Source organism: Ooceraea biroi, chromosome 1 (assembly GCF_003672135.1).
Source record: "Ooceraea biroi isolate clonal line C1 chromosome 1, Obir_v5.4, whole genome shotgun sequence".
NCBI lineage: Eukaryota > Metazoa > Arthropoda > Insecta > Hymenoptera > Formicidae > Ooceraea > Ooceraea biroi.
The window spans coordinates 23485604-23510984 of record NC_039506.1 but is presented as its reverse complement, the minus strand read 5'-3'; the positions used below and the strand labels follow the sequence as shown (position 1 = coordinate 23510984).

The 25381-nt window shown below is 44.7% G+C and overlaps 1 protein-coding gene across 1 annotated transcript; it reads left to right on the top strand.

Moving 5' to 3' along the window:
- Positions 1–23834, top strand: LOC105279331 (zinc finger protein 628). The gene is made up of 6 exons (XM_011339003.3): positions 1–776; positions 7000–7302; positions 7392–7613; positions 8072–8292; positions 12088–12238; positions 21467–23834. The coding sequence occupies exons 1-6, from the start codon at positions 770–772 to the stop codon at positions 21790–21792; spliced, it is 1230 nt and encodes a 409-aa protein (XP_011337305.1). The 5' UTR covers positions 1–769; the 3' UTR covers positions 21793–23834.
- The last annotated feature ends 1547 nt before the right edge of the window (positions 23835–25381 follow it).

Here is a 25381-nt window from a genome sequence, read left to right as displayed (position 1 = left end):
TGTGAGGAGAAGCGGACCAGGTAAGGGGAAGCTTCGACGGAGCCAGCCGACAGGCAAACGCACGCCACACAAGCTCCTCCGACACACGCGAGACACCGTGCGTGCCCTCCTCGGCCACAACCGCGGGGTCAGTCGGGGTCCTGCTCTTAGTCAGGACGCTCCGAGAGTCTCCTCGTACGACTCAACGTACAGACGACTACCTAGTTAAATCGGGATACCGCCTGATAAAGCGACTTGGTAGTCATCATCGGCATTGTAGTGCGCTAATCATCATAAAGAACAAGGAAGAGGCGTCACCCAACAACCCATGACGCAGACGCTCCGCAGGAGGATTTAGGGCATCAGCATCCACGATCCTCAAGATTCACGATCGGACAATCGTTTGGGAAGACGTCAAGTGTATCAGAGAAGAGGAATCGGCAGTTCACGTTCTCCAACCTTGGTGGGCCACGTGGTTGCGTGGCCGTCAAAAGAGGGACTCGACCGGTCGAGCGGTAGTAGTGAACGGGACAACCGGTCGCGACGTCCTGGGGAACTCTTTCGGTTCCGCGTTCCGATTTCTCGAGCGTGTTTCCCCGCGATCTGTGATCGAGAGGTACGTGTGTTCACCGGGAGTTTGACGTTTCGCTCTTGGGGAGATTCTTGTGTGATTCGCGCTGAACTAATCCAGGCGTGGTGCACGCGGCAAGATTGAAAGTAGTGCGCGGCTCCATGAGCGGCGTGGCGGAAGTTTAACGCGCTTCTGTTCCTGTCGCGATCACTTGGCGTGATGTGCGGTGAGTAGTTTTGGTCACGCGGAATACATTTCTAGGTAGAGCGGCTATCAGACTCAGCGAGCTACCGGTTCCAATCGATGCGGGGATAGAAAGCAAAATTCATAAGATACCAAGTCTAGATAGATAGTAAAATTTCCAAGATTCTTTCATGGAATGCAGCTAAAAAGAAAAGAAGATCGGATTGCTCATTGAATCAGATTCTCGAGTCGAATGCTGGCTGATGCGCTTGAATCTCGCCATCGGTTGTCACAAATAGGAAACATGAATGAATGTTGACATGAATATGAAATGAAATGTATATGAAATGTTGGTGTTACATGACGTATGTCGATATGCAGCGTGTGTGTGCGCGCTATTAATCGTTAGCACGTGTCGATCGAAATGACACAAATACGATTTTTGACACTATTATCGCATGACGACGGTGATCGAAAGTTTCAACCATAGTCTGTAACTTTCCACCAACATCAATCACAGACTCTTATCAGAAGTCGTAGGAATAATAACTTCTGCAGCTTTTATTATGTTCTTACTGATCTACGCCCGATTGTCGTCTCATATTCATAATGTTACATGCATAAATCAGTGTTTTCGTCATCATTCGTTGAGCGATTATTTCCGACTATTCGAATGCTTAGAACTTTAAACTATGCAAAGCAGACATAAACAAACGTGTTTGCGAGTTCATCGCATTTCCTCACGATAAACGCGCTCGTTAATAATGATCGACTTCTTAATAACAATTGTTAATGGAAGCGCGTTTATTTAGGATACGTTTGGTGTTTCTATATTTATTCACATTGTCACTCGTGATACGAATAACACGATGTATCGCATGAATATATTGCACGCGCTTGAAAACTTTTTGGTATTGAGATTTACCTTATCGGGGATATATAATAGATTGCGTACTTTATCGTTTCATAGATGATTTATTCCAAATATTCAACAGGCGCCACGAGACAAACTTCCGCCGCCAGGCACGCTTATAATTTAGCACTCTCGCGATTTTAATGAGATTTTCGTGGAATTTCTTCGTAACAAACACACAGATTGTGTTTGCACAATTTGCTTTAAGCAGCTCGGATTCATCGCTTCTGTTTTTTCGATAGATATCGCGATTAGGTTACATCAGACGCCAAGAGTTGAGTGATTCATTGTGCAGACATTTGAAAATATTCGCCCGCACTGAAAATGCAACGCAATTTCGAAATTCGTGACAAAAAAGAATTTTCAAACACACAGACCGGTCGTTGATGAGGCGATCTTATTAACAAACAACTCGTGTACATTCGCATATTCCGTATACATATGTAAAAATATGCTCGTATGTTTCACTTCGCGTTCTCCATTTTCAGATCTGATGATAGGTTTGTATATCAGAATGCAGGTGAATATTTATGAAAGCAACGAACGTTTGCTTAAGCAAATGAAAGATTTTTTTATAATGTGCGTACATTATTGTAATTGCAGAGTAAGAGATACCGTGAATAAATGTGGTGATAAGCGTAGCATTAGAATAACTGTTGTAATGTGTAATTGAGTGGAAATATTAAATAACCATATTTTATATGTAATTATGCGCAAACGTAATCGCCGAAAACTCGTGTAAAAGGAGTATGGAAAATTGTAAAAATTTTGTGGTACAAAACCAATCGTTATAAAACTTGACACAAACTTAGTACGAGGTAGAATATGAAGAAATCTAACTAAAATCGACCGGCTAAATGAGTGGATCCTGGTCAAAAAGCAGAAAATCTATCCAATGAATCGTGTGGCGGCAGTGCCATTTACCACTTATATAATCTAATTTTGGCAATAAAATAACATTGTTCGTGAATGGCTCCTCACAAATACTGCAGCTTTGTCGACTAAAATTAGATTATATAAGTGGTAAATGGCACTGCCGCCACACGATTCATTGGACACATTTTCTGCTTTTTGACCAGGATCCACTCATTTAGCCAGTCGATTTTAGTTAGATTTCTTCATATTTTACCTCATACTAAGTTTGTGTCAAGTTTCATAACGATTGGTTTTGTACCACAAAATTTTTACAATTTTCCATACTCCTTTAGTATATTGTCAAGCTTTACTCTTTTGCATAATAAAGTTCCAATAAAATGCATCGTTTAAATCGTGTCGCGATAATGAGAAATTCGTGTTCGACGACATCCGACTTTGTTACAGCAACCTTGAAATTAAAACTCCAACGATTATTTTCGTCGCCGTCAACGAAGATGCAGCAACTTAGTTAGTAGTCGAAGAAATACGTCTTAAAGAGACTCGGGAGGGGAAGTACATATGACACTTGTTCATACAACTCTTAATCAAGGCCTCGCGTAAATATTCATGATTGTTTTTCGAGATTTCGTATGAGCCGTTGCGGTGGGAGCCGCTTTCGTAATTAACAAACGAGCAAACATTACGATCTCTTGCCTGAGGTTCCACTTGATATCAATTAATCGACTCGTACGTCAACGGATATCCTCTCATTGTCTGTTTCTTATCGCTTAGATTTAACACAATGTGGCGCAATCGCTGTTCCGTGGAAATCTACTAAAAATGCGATCGGGAAATTCCATCGTGGCGCGTACGCTCTGCGTTTGCCCGTGAATGAAAATATCGAAATTTATTCGCACGAATTGAAGACCTTCGAAGCGTTCGTGAGAACATTGTGAATCAGAATCGTAATTAACCGGTAAAAATTGAAAGAATTCCTTCGCGCCGTTACTAATTACGACGATAAGATGATCAAACCAAACGGCTCACTGGCTCGGAATTCATTCGGATGCAAAATGTGTCAACTTTCAAGTGTGAAATTAAGAAATGACGTAGCCAATACACCGAATCTGTTGAAGCGGCCAGGTATTTCCACAAGTGGCCGCGCGTTGAATCAATCAATCTTCATCATTAATGGAAGATTTTTGCTATTGCACCGATTATCACACACACGTCGTCCGTTATAGTTTCCTTTAAATTCTGCTGTGTATCATAAAAGCACGCAATCGGTTAGCATTCGCGGTTAATGTATGTTGTACCTGCGAATTCGATGATTGAATGTTATTTGAAGACAACCGCTCGTATCTTTCGTGGATTTGTCTCGCTCTTGTCTCTCTGTTTGTTTTGTTCTAAATGAATGCTGCTAAATAGCACTTCGCGTCGCGAAATCAATCAATGATAATTAATTATAGTATCAACAACGAGTGCGCTAAATTATTCGACTCCATCGTTATCGCAAAACTGAAAGCGTAGCAGGAAATCGGTACGCAACACGTATGATTTATTCTCGCGCAATAAAGAACGTAACTCTTTTTCGTGAACAAGTTGACGCACAGACAATAACAATGCTGCAGCACAGCTTGAAGTATCGGCTAAATTGCTCCCACTTGTCAAAACACATCGACGCATTTTGAATTTTTCAAATCATGCAAAAATTCCCCGGTTGAAATCGTGCCCTTACAAATGAATTCTCTCTCATTTCCCCTGACAAGTAACGTTCTTGCTTCTATTTTGCACCTGTCTGATACTCTACATCTCTGCCAACCACCCTCCAGGCACTTTCTGCTTATCCCTCCTTATCTTGAAAGATATCTTTGCGCGTTACCTATCTTGCTCGGCTTTGATCGTGGCTCATTAGGCTCCTGAGATGACGATTAACTCGTTTAGAATCTGTTCTCCGTGTTCCATCATCTTCTTTTCATATCAAATTATCAAGCTGATGCGTTATCGCAAATGAAGGAATTACGATGCTTACCAAGCACAGTTTCTCTTTCCTGCAATCGTGTCGGACACGCGCGTCTCAATGCGCTCATTTCCCTTTCTAATCTACTCGCCTAAAAGCAACAAACGGCAACTCATATTTGCAATAAGCATTCTTCAACGATTGGCAGAAAATTGCATCGCGCGCCGTTATCTATGGAAACGAGTAACAAATTCCCGGCTGCCGGCGCGTCCGCGTATGAATTATGCAGGAATGCGGCCGGTACGAGCGCATTACAGATTTATTCAAACAACGAGTAGCGGTTATTAGTCGTAGTTTATGCCCAGGCGCGATCTTTATCGGCTCGGTGAAAACCTTCAAATCAGTGATTTACTTCGCGGCTTATCAGCGCTACCTGACGCATCGCCGTTTTACGCAAACCGCTGCGCCTATTTTTATTCGCTCATTCACGCGATTCACGAATAACCGTCTGAAGCAGAATTGCATACAATCGTGTGTTTAATATTAAAATCAATGACTCCTTGTTTATCGGCTAGACGTGGTATTTCAACTGCTGCACAATAATTAGTACTATATGCACTATAATTAACCGATTGTTAAGAGAGATTCGTTTCTTCAATACCTTTCAAATTCATAGAATTACATTACACAAATAGAAATAGAAACAGAATTATTATTTATATATTATATGTATTATATATTATAAATTAATTAATTATTATTATTAATTATATATTATAAAAGTATAGAAAACAGTAGCATCTCTATCCACAGATTTTATTTATAAGAATTTAGAATAGAATTTATAGGGCGACTCAATGTCCTAAACCGTAAGTCGCGACTGCATTGTGTAATATACCCGCCAGACGACCTGCATCACAATTGCATCCGATTACCGCTACGCGAGCTGACCTGATCGCTAATCGGCGCTCGCTCTTTCGAGAGCCTGTCCCGTCAGATCTTCGCGGTCAGATCGCGTTTTATCACGGCTCTGGTCGCGGGTAAAGAGCCACGTCCAGCAATCACTGTCTGTCCGACCTCGCGCGATTAGAATCTTGCCTCCCGATCCGCTCGCTCGCCGCGCGCGAGTCGCGCACGCACGATTTATAATTCATTTCGCCAGCCGACAACACTGGCGCGCCGTTTGTGATTTCTTCCCCCCGTTTGATCTCCCCTTTCCCTCCCTCTCGTCTCTTTTTTTTTATTCCGCCCCGCGAATCTGATACACGTGAAACGCGACGGCGGCGATCACCAACAATGCATTAAACGTCCGGACGTGCTCGCGTTAAAGCGCGGCCGGGCATAAACATCGCGCTTTATTCATCGGTGCGCGAGATTGCCGTGTGATACGGGAAACCCAGCGACCAGGTTTAAATAATCCCATTGCTGGCTGAGCATTACGAATATCGAGGATTTATAATCGTCGGTATCTCTCGATTCTTCGTTATTAAGCGCGGACTACCAGATACGATCGCAATTAATTAGCGCAATTTGGAGAACGCTTTCCCTTTCTTAGATTCCTTCGTGGGCCTGGTTATCGATATGCACTTTCCGCGATAAACGAGTTTCCGGGTCTTGACGGGCGAAATGTGTACCGCGAATAATTATTTCAACACGTGGCAATGAGTTTTTAAACCGGCACGAGCAGAAAACATTTAAATCGTGTCACATCTGCGACGTACAACGAGATTACAGTTAATTGCGAAAATGATTTTTTATTTATGAGATTTCCGATGATATCTTGCTCACGATGCTACTTTGTGAAGATAAGTTCATCCTATCGCGTTAAAAATTCATGTGCATTCATATGCTTTACTTACTGCGTAGTTATAACTTATATTTTTTATTCTACCATCATACATTTATTTCATATTTTTTTAAATCGATTTTAACTGTGTATTATGAATTTAGCTATGATGAAAAATATTTTTGCAAAGATACGTGTTACGCGATTTGCTATCCCGTATCGATACACATTCGATCGCAAATCATGGTCATGCTGGACATGCTGGAATCATGATCATTCTTCGTGGGACGAAATAATTTGGAACACGTCGCTCACTCGCAATCGGCGTCACCGTCAGATTTTACGCGTCACGAAAGAATCCGCTCCGAGGCTCCATGTATTATTCATTTCTCTGTTAACGGATATGTTTCGTGTGTATAATGAACGTGTTCACGGAATGCAGTACTCTACGCGTGCTTTCGAGCGGAATATAGCTCGCACTTAACGTTTTCGTGCTTTATTTATACCGCGAGGCTTCGCGATAATCCTCGACATTAAACGGTACAGAGGAACCGGCTAGCGGACACAAAACGCTGAACATGAATTTAAAATTACAGCACATATCTGTAAAATCGCTTTTGCGTTTACCTCGGCTGATTTTTTAAAATCATAAATATGTCAGGACGTTCGACGATCTCGTGAATCTGCGTGCTCGCACCTTTGACACGAGAAACGCACAAGTCTCATTTTTCTCTCTTGCTTTCTCGCGACAGAAGCGGTACCACGAACCTGGCACATGAAACCGGAACTGCATTGCAATCCCGTGGGAGTTCCGGCGGGCGCCCTGTCACCCCCGGCCACCCTCTCGCCACCCGGCAGTCCGAGCGTGATCACATTGCCGTCCTCGCCTTGGAGTCCGGGTGTACCGGGCAGCAGTTCGAGCACCATCGCCAATGCACCCTCGGGCTTTTGTCAACCTATCCCCGACCGTTTCAGCGCCTTCACCCTCGTCTCGAATTACAATCACGATCTGCGACTGCAGAGCCTACCGCTTAGCGCCAATGTTGCCGCGCGAGGTAACTTGAAGATCGAGCCACTCGCTCTTATCGAGATGACCCTTAAGAATTTCGCGTTTAATTCGATGCAATTGCCTTTGTTATTTCAGACATGCGTTGCGGCTTGACGTACGCCGGATACGGGGCGTCCGGGGGTGCCTGGTGGGCCCGCCATGTGGGCCTGTTGCTGCCGCATTCTTTGCTCCCACCTACGAGAATCCCGTCCCAACAGACGACACCAGTCACGAATTGCTCGCCCATTCATCCAGAACCCCTCAGCCCGGCGCGTCCCGGATCACCACGAAGGTGCACACCGGAAAAGGCCAAATTCGGTGAGATTCGAGTGACCAGACTGGCGAGAAGATAAATTTTCGCGTTAAACTTGTATTTACCGTTGAGAGATCTCTCGCGGAGCGTTCGGAAAGTGTCCTTTTGAAAAAGTAGACCGGCTAACGAGCAATTACCAGTAAGTAGGTGCTATCGATCGGCCTACGTTGTCACGCGGAACATCACTTATCGCTGTCGCCTTCGCTGCACGGATACGTAATTATGATCAATTAATCCTCTCCTATCCGTGTACGCGCTTAATATCTTTAATACCAGAGTGCAATAACCAGAAAATTTCCCCGCCCTTGATAATTACGCTCGAGTAAAACGACCGTGTAAATTCTTTCGCGACGCGTTATAATATCGGTAGTTTCTTAATTCTTAATAAAAATTTCCTGAGAAATGAGCAGAACGATCTTCGGCCTGAATAACGAAATAGACGGGGCGGTTTTTCTCGTTTCAGAGGAGGAGGTGCCGTTGAACCTCAGCACGAAGCCGAGCGACGTCTCGTCGAACATCGGCAGCAGGAAAAGTGAAATCTGGTCGCCGGGCTCGGTGTGCGAGAGGGAGGCCAGAGAAACGAGAGCACCGTCCTCAAGGAGTCCGTCCTCGACCCCTGTAATTACGCGGCAAATTCATCACTCGCCGCTCACACCGCCCTCCTCGACGGAAAGGACTTTTCAAGTGAGTGTTAATACATCGCCGTGTCTCCTCATCCTCATTCACGTCGCCCGCTGTGCCGGACACCGATCCGCCAAAGTTGCTCACGTTTGAGAGTCGATGAGCGACTCGCAACTCATCACGATTTTCAACGTTGCGATTAAACGTGATTCTTAACGACGTAATTTCTTAATAAACTCTTAGAAGCTTGATTTCCTTAAATTTTCTTAATCGGTGATTTAAAAATAAAAGAGTATTTAAAAAATATGAGTATTTCGGAAAAATTCTACGCGTTGTCGCGAAACAACATGTTTCACCCGTCAGGACCACGTGGACCTCTTGTGAGTACGCGGGAGATGGCCGATAGGCTTTCGAGGAAGGCGAGTTGATATCGGTCTTGGAAATCTCAACCTGGCGGCTTTCACGATGTTCGGCACATCGACAAGTGGATCGCGCGGTTGTCCACACTTGCACATGCCCGTCTCATACGTACGATGCCGATTTTATGAGGTCGACAAACACTCCACTCGAGCTTTTATTAGTGACCCGGACTCGTCCCGGACTCGTAAAGAAGCTTCAGTTTCCACGCGCGACTCGCATCGCTCGATCGCGACATCCCCGAACAGCCGACGGTAATTGGTCCCGTTTTAGCAATCCTTCTGTGTCCTTTCCCATTGCACCTCTAATGCGATCGTATCTATTTCCAAGAATCTGCGTTCAAGACATGAGATTCCGATTTTCATGCCAATAAATTAATTAATCGGTGAAAAAAATAAAATAGGATTAGCGTTTTTCTTGTAAATCGTACTCTTGGTCGATACTTCGCAGACAGATTGCCTGCCAGTGATTTTTCATAAGCGAAGACAGGAACATTATTCTCGGTCGGATTAATAGTTTACGACCCGAGCTTCTCAGAATGTGACAGCTTTCGAAAAAGGTCGCCGATGATCGATATGTGCAGCTTGTGTCCGTCCGTTCCCCTTTTTTCTCTTTCCTTTTTTTTACGAGCGACCGCGGGAAAGTGCTCCTCGCCAATCTGATGACCAGGTCACATTGATTCCTCTGAAAATCGATATTTTTCTCCAAGCCGTGCATATTTGCCAGGAGGTGCGGGAGAAGCACTTTGACGTAGCTGCACCACGCGACCTATTTCGATATTACTTTCCGGGTACTTTCGTGTTTCTCGTGACGGCAATTTCTCGATTTTTACGACTCAACTGATTTAAGCAACGCTGTGCATACTTCAGCGACGTATTTAGGCAAACGAGCGTAGAGATTTGAATAAGCGAGGAGACTACAAATTCCGATAGATCGTTAGAAGAAGAAATTCCATCGGTTTCGGAACAGCTGCAGCCTCCCTTGGAAGAGACGTCGATGGAAAATGCTCGCGCTCGAGTGAGACATCATCGTTACGCGTCACGCATCTGTTACGACGTAAGCACGATGTAATTAACATAACGAAGTAATCCGGACGGACGAGTCGTCGTGTCGAACACTTTGTCTTCGACTTTATCGCTGTGACGGCAGCGGCGGCGTTACCCCCCTCGTACGCAATGCGTAAAGGCCGGCCCTTCGGGTTTCATCGTACACGCCGAGTGAAAACCGGTCGATCTCCCGTTCCGTTCCAGAAAAGAATCGCGCGGCAACGGCGCGGGCGATACCGAGTCACGCGATACGAATTTCTTCGGGGCGCATAAGTACCCTTAAGTGCGTCCATCAGGGGGGCAGGGGGACGGGAAGAAACGGGTCAAACGTTTGACGAATATCGGGGCCTCGCGACAAAAGGCCTCGCCGCAATTACATGTGATTGAATGGAAGTAGAGAAACTCGGCTCGGCGCGGCTCAGCTCGTCCCGAGCCCGTTTTCGTGGTTTTACGTCCACACAAACACGTGAACCGTAACCTGACATATTAGGATATGTGGGCCGCACACACGCACGCGCCCGGCCGTGTGCGCGTGCACGCACCGACACACTTACGTAGTGGCACGAGGTTTCTGGCCGGGATGCCGCAAAACGTTGAATTCCCGACGCTGCTTAATCGTTTCGGATCAGATTTCGTTCCTGCGATCGAAGAGACCCATCGCACTCGCGTGAGAATTTCCGAATGTTTGTTTAAAAAAAATAACCGGGTTCATCTTTAACCCACACATTCATAATCTTTGCGAAATTATTTTTGATGATACATACGTTTCTCTCGCATATAACGCATGATTAAACAATTTCGAAAGTCCAATACATCCGCACCCGATACTGTAAGTAAGGAGAGTGCCCTATCACGACACATTTTCGAGATATCGAGAGTGACTCGCGTATTTCCCGCGGTGACATCCGCGGTCCGTCCGTGGGAAAGTTGCAGCCTCCTTTATACGATCCGCACCTCCGCCGAGACAGATGTTTCGGACGGCGACCGTGCGATACCGCGGCGGGTGAAAAAGGGTCCGGAGTGCACAAAGAGCGGCGCAAGAGATTAACGGTAATTACGCGATTCCAAGTGCCGCGGATCGCGAGAAGGAGCAGCAGAAACTGCAGGGGAACCGACTGAGACCGTGACGGGACGAGGCCTTTTCGCCCCGCGGCACTCTCGCGGCTTTGTTTTCGAACTTTAACCGGAAGCAGACGCTTTCGTGCGGCGACAATGGCCGGACCGCGCCTCGACGTCTCGGCCACCTTCCTTCCGCCAAGATCCGCCGTTTCCCTCCGCGATCTCTCGACAATCGCACCGACGGTACTTATTAACCAGGACTCCTCACCTTCCCCTGATCTTCCTTCCCTCGAATCCGCGAACGGGACGACTGTGTCCCGCCGTTGTAACCGTTTTGCGAACACCTCCTCGCCAGATGGACGACGACGATGACGGGAACGATTAAGGATGACAATTGTGTTACACGTGGGAGTGAAGCCTTATTGCGACCGGTGCGATGCGACACATGAGGAAGCATGTTGCTTTAATTGTAGTCGACTGGTAGGGTTCTCGGCATTTAGTATTTTCTGCCGTTGCTTTATCCTGAAGTCTTTATGTCAGATGCATGTGCGAATGTTCTCGTTTTGTTGACCGAAACGAGCGCTCGAGTCGTAACTTCAAACGCGATCACACAGTGGACAAATGAAAAAAATTGTACTTCAACGAACATCATAAGCGCTACCAAATATTGATGCATTGCATGACGAAAGATCATCAAAGAGGAAGGGAGACATCATTCAATTCATACGTTCATCATTCTCGACGAACTGATATCGGCTAACCTTTGGATTGATCTTTGGATCTTGAGTAAAAAAATTAATAAACGATCAATAAATGAATAGAAATCAAATAAAATTCGTGATCGGCGATCCTGTCGAGCGTCGCGCGAGGATAGAACGCCGCTTTTCATCATATCGATCGCGGTGCAGCGTGAATCATGAATCATACGTAGTTGCACTCGTGAACTCGCGCGCGCGTAACGATATTCTGCGGTTGGTGTATTCAGACGGCAATATGTATATTGTCAGCCTGGACTTGGACATGCATCGAGTCGCACCGTGTCGGTGCCATTGTGATGACTGGCGCCCGTGCGACAATGAGCCAGAGAAGAGAGAGGGGAAGAAAGAGAGAGAAAGGAATACGCGACGCTTCGTGAACACAGGTGTGCCCGGCGTCCCGGCGCCCGGCAAGAGCCCGGCGAGCGTCTTCCGTCTCCCCTTGTCTTGCGCGTCTGTTCCCTTTCGTTCCCCTCTTGCAACGCGATTGCAAAGCGAGTTTCTCTCGAGCGTCATTGCACGTCATTATCAGGCAGATTGTCGTGAAGTAATTCGAATTTTTATTTTATCTGTCACGACAGTGCAAGCAGTGCGGCAAGGCTTTTAAGCGGTCAAGCACACTCAGCACTCATCTGCTGATCCACTCCGACACGAGGCCCTATCCCTGCCAATATTGCGGCAAGAGGTTTCACCAGAAGTCGGACATGAAGAAGCACACCTACATACACACAGGTGAGTCGTCCACTCAATCGATTCTACTTCCATGATATTAATCATATGAAATTCGATCAATTGCGATGAATTACCCGGTGAATTACGAGCGCTACTTATATTGCACTCTTGATCTCTTCGTGATCAAACTTCTGTAAAGAGCGGTAATGCGTAAATGCGCTTAACTTATAACTAGACGAAGCACAGAGCGAGATCACCGCGTACGACGAAGTTTCGGCAAAGTGTTGCGTGAGCATCGATAATTGCAATCCTTGATAACAAGCCCCTACTTTGTATATCTAATTTTTACGTTGCCGCTATAGTATACTCGCGCGGCCCAAGTTTTGTCCTCGGAATTACAGCTTGTCGCGCGTGTTCTCCCGTAAACTTCTTTCTCCACCGCGGTCTTTGACCAAATGTTGCTGCAGCGTATCGCTATCGAGACGATCGATACCTACAATTGTTGATAACGAGCTTCTGTCCTTAGTCTCTACACCCGAACGATGGCGCGAAAGCAATGGTTAAAAATAGCCACGATAACAGGGTAGCGCAATACCTAAAAAAACTGTTCAGACGCGATCGTTGATATGTTACATCCTCCGTCGGAAATGCTTTCTAACGATACGTTAATCCGAAAAATATCAAATAACATATCAAACGATTTCTCTCTCCAATAGCTGTATTACACATGATTTTAATATTATTACAACTATGTCTAGAGCTTTCAATCTAGTTATTCCTTTCATCCCGACGTACAACTTAGCGTCATTATTCTTTCATACATCTTTGTCATGCATCTCAAAGTGTACGGTATTCGTCGCGATACTCGGAACAAAAGACGCACACTCGAGTTGTCTTTGGTGGATGGCACCCGAATTATTTATGAAGACAGCGCCTTGTTGCCACCGTGCAAGACTACTTTGTACATTATTCAGATAGTTGATGTCCTGTGATCGGCGAAATATTCGAACATAGGTCGTGCAACGATCATGAAACGAAGACAGAACAGATCCGTTGAATTTCCGAATAAGATTCGTCGAAAATGCAAATTTCCGTAATTTCCTGCGCATCCGTCTTGCATTATTTTATTAGCGTCATTAAGGCTCGAGTGCACTTCCAAAGATACGTGTGCGTACATAGAAAAAAAAGAGTTATACAATCTGATTAGTATTTCGAGATAGCGCTAGCATTGCTCGATTCATTAAGCTTAATAAAGCCACGCGCGTTATTCGAAATAATTGCACTTACAAAAAATCACATTTACTTGATGCGCGTTATCGTGCAAATGGGATTACGTTGTAACGCGCGTTTGTTTGATTCAACATGGACGAAAAACGCATAGAGACAGACAGACAGAAAGAGAAGAGAGAGAGAAAGAGAGACACACACACACTGCACACTTATGACCGCGCCTTTATAACGACGCACACATTTTTAAACGCGACCCAGGGTGCATCTTCAATGGGGTGCCTCCACGAATGTCACACCCACGTCTCTATACGTGGGACTAACCCTTCTCACATATGAAAGAATCACGCAGAGGACATGTACGTGACAGGTCGGTATCACGCCATCGTACATTTTATAATAGATAGAAAAAGGAAATGGGGAGGGAAGAGAGAACATATGAATCCAGGTTTTAATATTCTCAACAAAGAATCGCATAAATGGAATCCTAAATCGTTCCACGAAAGTGTCTAGATATTCCTTACAGATTTTATTGATATAAAAGATTTATCGTATTCATCAAGTAAAATCAATGCAAGAGATGGATATTAAAATATTACTACTCTAATCTGCATATTTAAATCTGCAAAAATCAAGCTATTACAAAATTGCTTTTTGTCGTATCATTTAATAGCAGTGACAATTGTCCTTCTACAATGTAAGCTGGGAAAAAAGGATTGGCATGCAATCAGATTAGTTTCTGATTTGATTCGTTCGAGGTCTGTGTGCCGCGCGGAAGGTCCGAACGAGCACGCACATTACCTACAATAAATATATCGGCAGATCATCAGGCTATTTCGTATGGAAATCGCGTCCCGTCACGCACATGCGGACGTATTTTTCTTCCTTTCGCCATATAGAATCACACGAAACAGAAATTTGTCCGTCATATAATACGTGTATAACAGGAAAATTCGTTAGTAGCCAGCAGCAATATCGCCGACTATCGCAAAATCGCCGGTATACTTACAGTTTTTCTTTGGATCGTATTTTATAAAACATTCAAAAATTTTGTTAAATAAATCCTTTTCTGTCTCTTGAATATTATAATATTAATTATATTAATATTATAAATATTTGTATATTAATCTCACATTAATATTCAAGAGGCAGAAAAGATTTTATTTAACAGAATTTTTGGGTATTAACGTGAGATTACTATAAAACGACGTTCACACACACGTTAATGAATCATAATCTGCGTCTCTTGTACACGTAACGTAAAATGAAAAGAAAAGAATTGATCGGGGAATATATTAAATCTTTGTCGAACACAGCACAAGATTACAAAATGACAAGAGATTAACCCAGTTTACGGAATCACTCATAACGTCGGGGATAGCTTATGAGTTGCTACTACAAAGTAAAAAGGGAATCCAGACGGCAAACGCATTTGTGCGGCGTCGTGCATCAAAACTGCATAAATCCCCGAGTATACTGAACGCACAGCCGTAATCACAACGCGATTTTCTCCATAGTTCACCGCAGCTTATTATCGATAATTTCGCAGAAAAAAAGATCTCAAGCGAAGGACGCACCTTGAAGGAAACGTAGATTTATTGCTACATTACCTACCTAACGCAATGAATTATTCGTCGAACGCAGTGCTTTCTGATAGCATTACTACGAAGAGAGCCAAAACTCAGTTTACCTTTAATACATATTTATTCATTATGTATTTATATCTTTTCATTTATAATCGAACTCAAATTACATATCAAACATCGGATATCCTGAAATAAAATCACCTCATTGAAAGTAACTGAAAGTAGTTGAAGGTAACAACGATGTCGTTAATCAAGAATATTTCGGTGTGCGGCATCTCACATATTAACTCATATTAAATCAAATCCCCGCGTATGTACGTGTAATACCGAGTAACGCACGGCTGACCCAAAGCCCGCCATAAATTGCGGGCCCAGGCGGTTTTCTTAAAGCGGCCAATCAACCCCTAAAACACGAAAGTGGGACGTGAAAGGAAGCGTTGATCGGGCTCGATAGGGACGCGTTTTAATGGCGATTTAATCAGCTGCCTCGTCCCGCCACGTTTCCCCGACCGGAAGAAGCGCGTGCGCGATGAGAAACGGTCTGTTTGTCGCGCGCTAAGCGAGTTTCCGGTCGCGACACGTGCCCGACACGAGGCTGCTCGTGAGGGTGTGCGTGTCCCGCGCTAATTAGCTAAGGCTAAGGGAACGCGAGTTGTCGGTTATGGAGCTTACGACGAAAGGGAGTCGTAGAATGCCCTGGCAAACGCACCCGAGAAACTCACTCCAGCCACTTTACGTTCTCCACGTCTCGTGAGGGGTGAGCGTAATGTGAATTTAATCGACCCTTTCCGCGCCGACTTTTCGTCGGCAATTTTACTTTCTCGCATCGCCAGCCGAACGAAATATTCGAGATTTGCGCGTTAATAGAATGATGACGACAACTTAAAGGGATTCGATAACGTTTCACGTTATTCAAATTAATTATTGATAAGAGATGTTTCGTTTCATCACGCGAGTATATTTGTTCATGGCTCCTGATATCGTCGTTGTGTATTGCCGTTTAATGTTCAATCGTTGTTAGTCGCTTGCTTAGAATTCAAGTGCAGGTAATTAACTACACGCATGTTTCGTGCGCACGTGTATAGCGTAAGGAGATAACGTGTATGGAAAATGTATGCTTATCACGTAAAGACCTCCAATTTGCGAATCACCGATATTTATGATAATTTTCAAGAAAGCTCGCGTATGCTTTTCGTTGAGTCATTGGCAGCTTCCTTGAAATGTTGCAAACAATAATGAGCTTATTAAAGCCCGTAATTCGTCGTGACTCAGTTAGAAGTACTTGTAATATCGCTCGTACGTTAAAGTCGGTAATATTGTATGGATTATATAATCAGTGAAGCGGAATCGGTCGGCAAAGAATTTTTCATTCTAATCTAACGGTAGAAAAGGTGAAAATAGATGCAAAGAAGAGAACACAGGTGTTCAAAATAGTATTATTCTTGAATGTAGAATATTTTCTCAGAATATCATTATTTGATCTTAGAATATTATGTAAAAATGCACGTTTTTTTTTCTTGTACTTTCTCTTTCACAAATAAACATTATCCAACTAAAGCGTTAAAGCCGTTTTTAAGAAAAACGTTCTATAGGCTCGATTATTTTATTAGGTGCAATGTGCTTCAATGATCTCACCTATCATCCGAGAAATAGAGATCCAGAGATATTCGGCGACATTTCCCGTGACAAAAGCACTCGCGGAAAGTGCGCTCTATAGCTTCAATTTCAACGTAATGCTCCAACGATCTCACTTGATGTGCACATCGGGAAATAACGTATCTCTGAATAAAGATTCAGAGATACTCCGGCGGAGTTCTCCGCGACGAAAGAGTGCCTCATGAATAATTCCTGGACGTGGGATACGCGGCAGGTCTCATTGTCACCATCATGCGAACGTTAGCGGCACCTTTCTCAGGGGCGGCCAGTGATGTCGCCGCTGCAATTTGATTCCTTGCATAATTGACGACACACTTATCACGATTACTTCGTGTCGCAAGCGCCACGCACGGTGCAAAAGGGACGTGAGTCGAAAATAGATTTCCGTTGCATCGAAAGCGGACGATGATAACCCGATGACTGGATATCGAACGAACGCGTCGACGAAGGTGCGGATATCGTCGGCGACGATTCGTTTCGAGACGAGTGCTATGTACTCGAACAACCCGATAACGTACTGCAGAGTATATTTGCATAATGCACTTTGCGAAGCCATTCATCGCTCGGAGGAGGAATGTGCATCCCCTTGCGTCGTCCATAATGCAACGCGTATCGATAATCGGGTCGCGCGATGACGGTCATTGACGAAAAAAAAAGAAAAAAGAAAACTTTCCTCCCGTGCGCGCACTTTTGCCATTACCAAAGCACACTTCTACTCGGCAATTTAGATCTGTCAGCTGGTCTCGTCGCCGTGCGACAGGATCGATAGGATTCCTCCCGTCTCCCCACCCCCTGCACATTCACCTTGTGTCGACTAGCCGGAAGGGGAAAGAAAAGAGGAGAGCACGCGGGAATAAGTCGCGGGTGATGATCGCTTCCGGCGATCGACTGGAGGACAACTTTTTTCCGCATGCCGACCCGCAATTGGCGGGAAAAGAGAGGAGGAGAAAATAGAGAAAAAAATAATACGGACGTCTCGATGATCGTTCGCCGGCTGCGTGTTTCCGGTGAACTTTCGCCTACGCAGGCATTTGCCTCGGATAATGCGCGCTGCCGATGCCTCGGCGGCCTCTCCCGTACCTCGTCATTCGCTGAAACAACCGTCGTGGGCGATCTGAAAGAGTAATCGAGACGAATGCACGGGTATCGAGCGAAATGGCATGTTGTCGGCAAATTGTGTCGGCGAACGCTATGATTTCCCGGTGCATCGACGCGCCTCGGGTCGCGCGGTAAAACAAAGAAAGGGGCGGTTGGTGGGTTTTTGGCGAAACTCGATTCAATGGTCAACGGATCAACATGTCCGCATGTTTTTTCTCAATGCGCGTTTATCGCATCGCGGCAATTTCAATTCTCTGAAGATGGCGCGTGGAATCGCATGATAAGTCGCTTTGATGCTGAAATTACCATATTTCGTCATGAGTTTTATCACTGCTCGCCTGATGATGGAAAATCAGTTCAGAAGCGCCTCGATTGAGGGATCAATGAATTGTTCGAAGTTTGAAAAGGGCCGACACGCGAAAATCGCCTAAGGTCAGGTGTCTCTTAACGAGCCTCCGCGAAAAATCCCCGTGAAGAATCGATTCTCTCTCGCTCGCTCTCTTTCTCACTGCCCCTCTCTCTGTCATCGCAGTCGATACCGCCGTTATTACATCACGTTCGTCAAAAGAGACAGACCTGCATAATTAAGAGGATCCGCTCGACTGTGTGCGTCGCGTACGGATGCGTACGCGCGCGTGCACGCACGCGCGCAGACGAAGAGAAGCGCACCGCTCGCTCCTATCATTATAATCGGCCGCGAAGCAAACGTTTCAGCCGGTAAATATTTAAGTCGGCTGGTAAGGGGCCAGTAATGAGAGTCGAGATGGATCGATAGACGTAGTAAAACGCGGGTGGACGTAGGTGTATACGCACGTCCGTATGGGTCGCTGACACTCTCGATAAATATTGTCCGGCAGCCCGCGAATCGCGCTTCCTGTGCGAGCAAGATGACGGCGATATATCGGCGACGGAGAAATTAAAAAGTCCAAGGCAAACATCGCGCGCTTGTCACTCTCTTGCCTCCTCCACCATCTCCTCTCCCAGGTCACCCTTATACGATACGATATACGACCTCGTTACATGTTAGTCTTGGGAGGCAAATGGCCACGACAAAATGTGATTTGATCGCGCGCCGCTTCGATCCGACCGTTCTTCCTCCTCTTCCTCCTCCTTCTACGGTCTTTTCCGAGGAATTAACTAAATATTAGCTCACGATTACACTCGTATTATATCACGTTTTAAGCGCGAAGGTTTCCTTACGCGTTCTTTCTAACAATTCATACAATTTCTATCACTGAATTTTGTTAACATTAGTTAGCTTCAGCTTAGCAAGCTTACGCAAAGAATGTATTGTTATCACGATCTCAATCGGTATAATTATTCTTCGAGTTATAATCGTATTCCTGCCGTTACTTTATCTCGTCTTTATCGGAAAGAAAATGCATTTTGTCATGAGATAGAATGCTTTGTAAAAAGATGCCCGTGACATGTGACACACATCGCCGAATAGAATCGTAAGTGCATTTGTGCAACCTTAACGCAGAAAGTACACGTGCGGAATAACAATAAGTCACGGTCTGTTCGCGGCAAATGCTAATCAAACGAAACACGTGGCATTTGTAAGTTTGCACACGGGATATTACCATCCGATTAGTCGTACGTAACGAGCTCGAATGATTACGCGCGGTATCAGCGCAGCTGAACGAGCGTTTCGCTAACTTGTTCACCTAAATAAAATTGTCAAATAAATTCAAATAAATGGACTATTTATGAAAGTAAAATCGCCATGTTTGTCCGGGGTCTATAAATTATCTCGCGATAACGGGACGAGTGATAGTATTCCTCCGTGCCAGTATTCCTCGCGGCAATATGGTATAAAAATTGAATCGCAGGTACAATTACGGTAATTGTATTTTCCTTCGTCACTAAGCAGAAGCGAGGTCGACCTGCCCGCTCTGACAAAGCAACATTGTCATCATCTTCACCATTGTACGTGCCTGGCGATAATTCCTCGACGATAATATATATTGAATTGAAACGTCGACGAACTTAATTTAAAGAAAAGAATATCCGTGTCGTCGATGAGTCAGAGCTATGTCCAAGAAAGAAAAGTTTCTTTATTATGAACGAGAGAAATCGATTTCCGCTGCTTTTATGTGTTAAAATCGTTCGTTTGATTCCAAATATTTACCCAAAATTAATTGTATATCAATTTTTTTCTAGTAGAAAAATAGAAAACTCAGAAAATTCAAACATGAATTTTCATGATATCTTTGTCGGTGGATTCCATCTTTTCCGCGCGAAGATCACCTGGCAATTGCCTGTCGCGCGTACTTCGTGCCACGATGACATGAAATTCCATGCTTCTTCCGTTAAAGGGTCGCTCATTTTTCTCCACGACACTTCTAAATGTTCTTTACTAGCAGTTTATGCATGCTCGCACGAAAGAGGAGGAAAGTAGGAGGGCCAGGAGGAGAGAGATACCGCTCGCTCGCGATGTTCGCGCGCGGAATTAATTTCTTTTCGATAGAATCTTAACGACGACGCCTTCCGCCGCGTTACAACATTCGGAGGCGTCCACGCGCGTTTATCGTCGCTCTACAATCGTAAAACTGTTTGCTCGGAATTTCAAGCGCGAAGGAAGGCGAACGACGTCTCTCCGCGACACAGCTGTTTGCTCGGCGCTATCGCCGTTGGTCGATCGTCGTTAGACGAGCGACGGTGGACTTTTTAAAGGGCCAGGACAGTAGTTTACAAGTGTATAATCACTCTCTTTTTCGTTTTTTATTGTTATTACCATCTGTGCGCGCGGGACGATACACGAGATACGCGCGAGCGATTACTGGAGGAGCTGTTGATTTTTTCTCTCGCGCAATAATACGAGAAATATTGCATATACGCGCAAAAGCGTTAACGAACGGCATATGAAATGTGCTTCTTATCGTTCCGATATTTCGGAATACTAAATATAAACACAAGAAATGAAGGAAGTATATACTTTATGCCTCATTTATAGGACTTTTTGAGAAAATTTGGTAAATATGATGCAGTGATGAGCGCGCGTGATCGATCGATTACACTTTTCGTCATCTGTGACATTTCATGGTTATCAACATCTTTAATTTTCCTACTGACTTTTGGAAGATTGAGCGCACCGATTATCCGTCAGGCCGACCCCGTTTTAATGGATTGTAACCATCATTACGTACAAGAATAATTATTTTCAATTGCGTTACGAGCTTGTATGAGCGAGTTGGACAAGGTAGGGCGAGTCGAACGGGCTTTAGTCATCGTCGTCAGACACAAATGTTCTATCATCGACTGACGCTGACACGCACACGGCGTATTACGATTTATCGGTTGATTCAGCTGCGTTTGGTTAACCTTGGCTCATTATTCCAGACCGCGCACCGTTCTCTTCCTCAGCGATAATCGAATTTGCAACGCGTGCACTCGCATAATTCAAGCGTCTCGTCCGACGATGCGCTCGAACGGGATCGATCGCTCCTGTCGCATTTACAAGTTACATCACACGACGATACCTTTTTTAATTCCAAACTGCTACATTTTATTTTACTTGAACTTACACTATTCTATGGTAAACTCTTGATAGAACCATGAGGGCAGAAGGCAATGATACCACGTCAAATTATTGAGACAAGGGCGAAAAGCATGTCCTTTCTTCCCTCTCTCTTTTCTCCTTCTCCGGAGTAGCCGAAAGACCGAAAGTGCTGATGACAGACTGACCCAGACTGACCACCCTCGATCTCGTGTGTTACAGGTGAGAAACCGCACAAGTGTGTCGTGTGCGGTAAGGCGTTCTCCCAGAGCAGCAACCTGATCACGCACATGCGTAAGCATACCGGCTACAAGCCGTTCCAGTGCGGTCTCTGCGAAAAGGCCTTCCAGAGGAAGGTGGATCTGCGGCGGCACCGGGAGGGTCAGCATCCGGCAGCGCCGGCGCTCGATTATCGCTCGCTGCAGATACCACCGCAACAGCAGCCGCAGCAGCAACAAGTCACCAACAACGGAAACTCGCCGGTACCACCGCACTCGTCGGCACCTTCGACGGGTTACCACGTGATATCCGTGCCCGGTAGCAGCTGAGACTCGTTCACTTAATCGATGGCTCTTCGTCCGTAAAGATGTACCGGAGCACCGCACCCCGGACAACCCCCAGGCACCCCGAGCTCCCCGACAGGGTACGTATCCGTTGGACCGCATGTACGCACGACGTCCGTTGGCCGAAACCATGGGATCTCTATGGGGTACAGCATCGTGATACGAAAATAATCTTGTGAATGATTGATTGATCTGATTGAATGTTGATAATGCGCTAGTGATCTCTCATTATTATAGAAATTTCACTTTGAGAAAATTTTCGGACGTATGTGCGTCAACGGAAACGTAACGTCGAACTAGCGGAATAATGCCACTCGAGCGTTTACGCGCGAGTGAGGATGATTCGTGTAAGTTTTATTACGATTAACTGTAACTGAACGTTCCCGGTGAACTTGAGCGAGTATTTCGACGGGAAAGGATTAACGTAGGATGAGATCCGCGTAACTAAGATAAAGTCACGCGGAACGATTAATTCGACATTGTCGATCATTGGCGAGCTAGTGCTTTTGATGTGCCGTTTCTATCGTACGATCGATATCCGAGTCTGAATGTGACGAAATCATACACGATGCGTTGCTGAGAGAATCCTAAGAACTGATATTGTGGATGTACTACTCTTTTTCTGTCACGTGTCATAGTCCGTCGAAGCCAAAGTCGATCGAGCGAATCATTGCAAACGATTCATGATATATCATGTCGAAATGTTAACAGTCGTCGTTAAATTAATTAAATATTTTATCTTACTTAATTTAACTTTACTATTTTCGGACTTGTTTGTCGTCTTGTGATCCTAATTTTTCCGTCTTATTTTCGCGCTTTTTATATTTTTATAATTATCGACACGAGAGTTATTGGCGAGCACATTTTGTATCGGTATTCAGTCGCAAATCAAAGTACGCTTCCGTCGCTGGAAGTCATCGCTGTGAGAGAAAAGCGTGAATGCAGGTGATTATTTTTGTATTAATAACTGAAAAAAGTCGAGAGAGAAAGTGAGAACGAGAAAGAGGAAGAAGAGGAAGATGTCTAGCTTAAATAATTCACAGCACGCTGTACTTTTCCTGCACAGAGAGGCAATCGGTGTTACTACAATACACATGATCGGAGGTCTGCGTGTAAAACGAATTATTAAGATTTAAGCTCACGCGAAAGCTTTACGTGTAAATAGGATCGATTTCTGAAAATTTTCAACGAATTATCCGTCCCCCTTATACGCGAATAAGATAAAAAAGGGATCGCGGGAAGGAAAAATTTCGCGCGAAATTCGCACATCCGGCAACGAATCATAGCGGCTAGAGGACCAAAGATAGCGTAAGCCGGACCTGGTCGATTGGTAAGGCGCAATCGGGTTTTCTCATCGTGACGAGTTTACCGGAGCGTAAACGAGGCGAGTTACGTCAAAGCGCAGGAAAATGATGAGAGCGACGAGACGACTCGCGAGAACTCGAGTTTTTCACCAGAGATCCCGGTCCTTCGTACTGTACGTACAGATTGTAACATACCATTAGAATTAGCTAGATTAATTGACGATTATAGGCGCGTCCCGATAAATTATCTGACAACGACGTACCATTAATGGAATAATTCGCCCGTGGCGGCGTTTTCGCGACGAGGATCACGAGGAGCGACGTCGTTTTCTCTCATGTTAATTAATTAGCGAACGCTGTAACGCGTGTCTGACACGAGATCCGCGCGTTGGGCAATTTTGTGCTATACATATTAAGATTATATAAACTTATGTGTAGAAATCGCGATCAATAGATCAGTAAGCAGATACCTTTCAAGATATTCGTGTAGGTGTCTATGCGAGCGCAGAGAAAGACAGAGAGAAAGAGAGAACAAACGTGCGTGTGCGTGTGTGTAGGAACGAGTGAGAGAAAGGACGAGAGAACGCAATAGTGATAAGAGAGATTGTGCGTATATTATGAGTATGAGCGAGAGCGATTCGTGTGATTAATCGGTAAAACCAAAAATATGTTTATTATTGCTAAAGAAAATATTGATCGAATAAATTGTTTTTCTTATAAAAATGTGTCTTGTGCCATTTTTGTATAATGATTTCCCCATATCTCTTTCTCAATCATCCTTCCTATTTCCTTCCATACAACGCTTCTGATACATCGATACACGAAAACTTAATCAGAAATGCACGCCTTTAAAAATAAAATTGCAAATCTAATAAAAATGGAATTTTCTCTTCAGTTGCCAGGTCGCCGGTTTCTCGTTACTACAATTATCCGCCTACTGCATGTATTTTTCCTTTGAAGCCGAAGGTCAACCATTGTCGCGATAAGATAATTTCGTTACGTTTGCTCGGGCAATTAGCGGTATAATCGTTTTGGATGGACTTCAGCTATCCCCTTCTAGGAATGAGTGGATAAACGAGTGCCACTCGCGAAGCTAGAAGCCATAATTTATCTTAATGCGATTGCGTTACGTAAGAAAGTACTTCCTGCGTGCATAACACAACCGCAAATACTAATGTTTCATATGCATAATTGGTAACGTGGACGATGCATTCGACCTTAGAATCCATTTATAGACTGCACAATATATGACTGATATATAAATATATCATTTTTCGAAACTTTGATGATATCGTTTTAAATTAACCAGAGTATTTTCTTGTTTTTTTTTGTTTTTTTTTCATGACAGCGTGATTCTCTCACGTGATATCCTAAAGTCACCGAAACCATGCTTTTAATTATTTAATTGTGTTACGCTATGATTAAGTTATTAGACTGATTAGCATATCTTTGTAGACCACCCATTATTTTCTTGCGCGCCTTCAAGAGACTGCTGTACGTTCGCACGGTGAATCGAGAAATTCAAAAAACGAGAAAGAAACAGGCCCGCACGGTGTCGACGTGCACGTTGCGCTCGTAATTGGGCAATTTGCATTTCGCGATCCGGGGCGAAGGCGAGCCGCGATTCGCGCGCGATAACGAAGGGGCAGAGGAGCGAGATAATCGGGCTACTGCCCGATTTCTATCGGAATGCGGCAATTTATACGATCGGGACGATAAGCCGCCATCCTTTACCGCGCGGAGAAACTCCTTGCTTGCTTGCTTGTTTGCTTCCTCGTCGATTCACCTGCGTGAGCGTGGACGCGCGGCTTCGAGCGGAGCGTGCGAGTGCGCATCTTGCGTGCCGCGCACGTTGCATTCGCGTGCCAAGAATTGTTCGGTTATCGTGCGCAATTTTGGTCATGCGCTTTCGATACTTGATATTTTTAGCAACTAACAAGTGACCAAAAAGTCGAGAGATTTACTGCATAAATTGTTCATCGGCGCTGCCGCGTGCGCGATCAATCTCACACGTGCGCTGCATTGCAATGTGTCCGAAGAATAACGGGATTCACGCTACATCATTCGTGAATTCGCGAAATGATAACGGCCGGCCCGATTCTGGGACGGATGTGCTTTGTCACGCCAGCCGCGCGAATGGCAAAAAGTTAATGAATTAACAGCTCAAGTACCGTTGATTTTTTCAGTCACCAGTTACTGCACTGTAAATCGTGCGATGTGTCGTACAGTGACGCGTCCAGATGATAATCGGGAGCGGCCCTATCTTGCAC

Bases quoted from the DNA above. Each gene is read 5' to 3' on its own strand.
- LOC105279331 (XM_011339003.3), top strand. The intron at 7,303-7,391 runs GTAACTTGAAGA...TTGTTATTTCAG, and splicing joins CGCCAATGTTGCCGCGCGAG to ACATGCGTTGCGGCTTGACG. The intron at 7,614-8,071 runs GTGAGATTCGAG...TTCTCGTTTCAG, and splicing joins ACCGGAAAAGGCCAAATTCG to AGGAGGAGGTGCCGTTGAAC.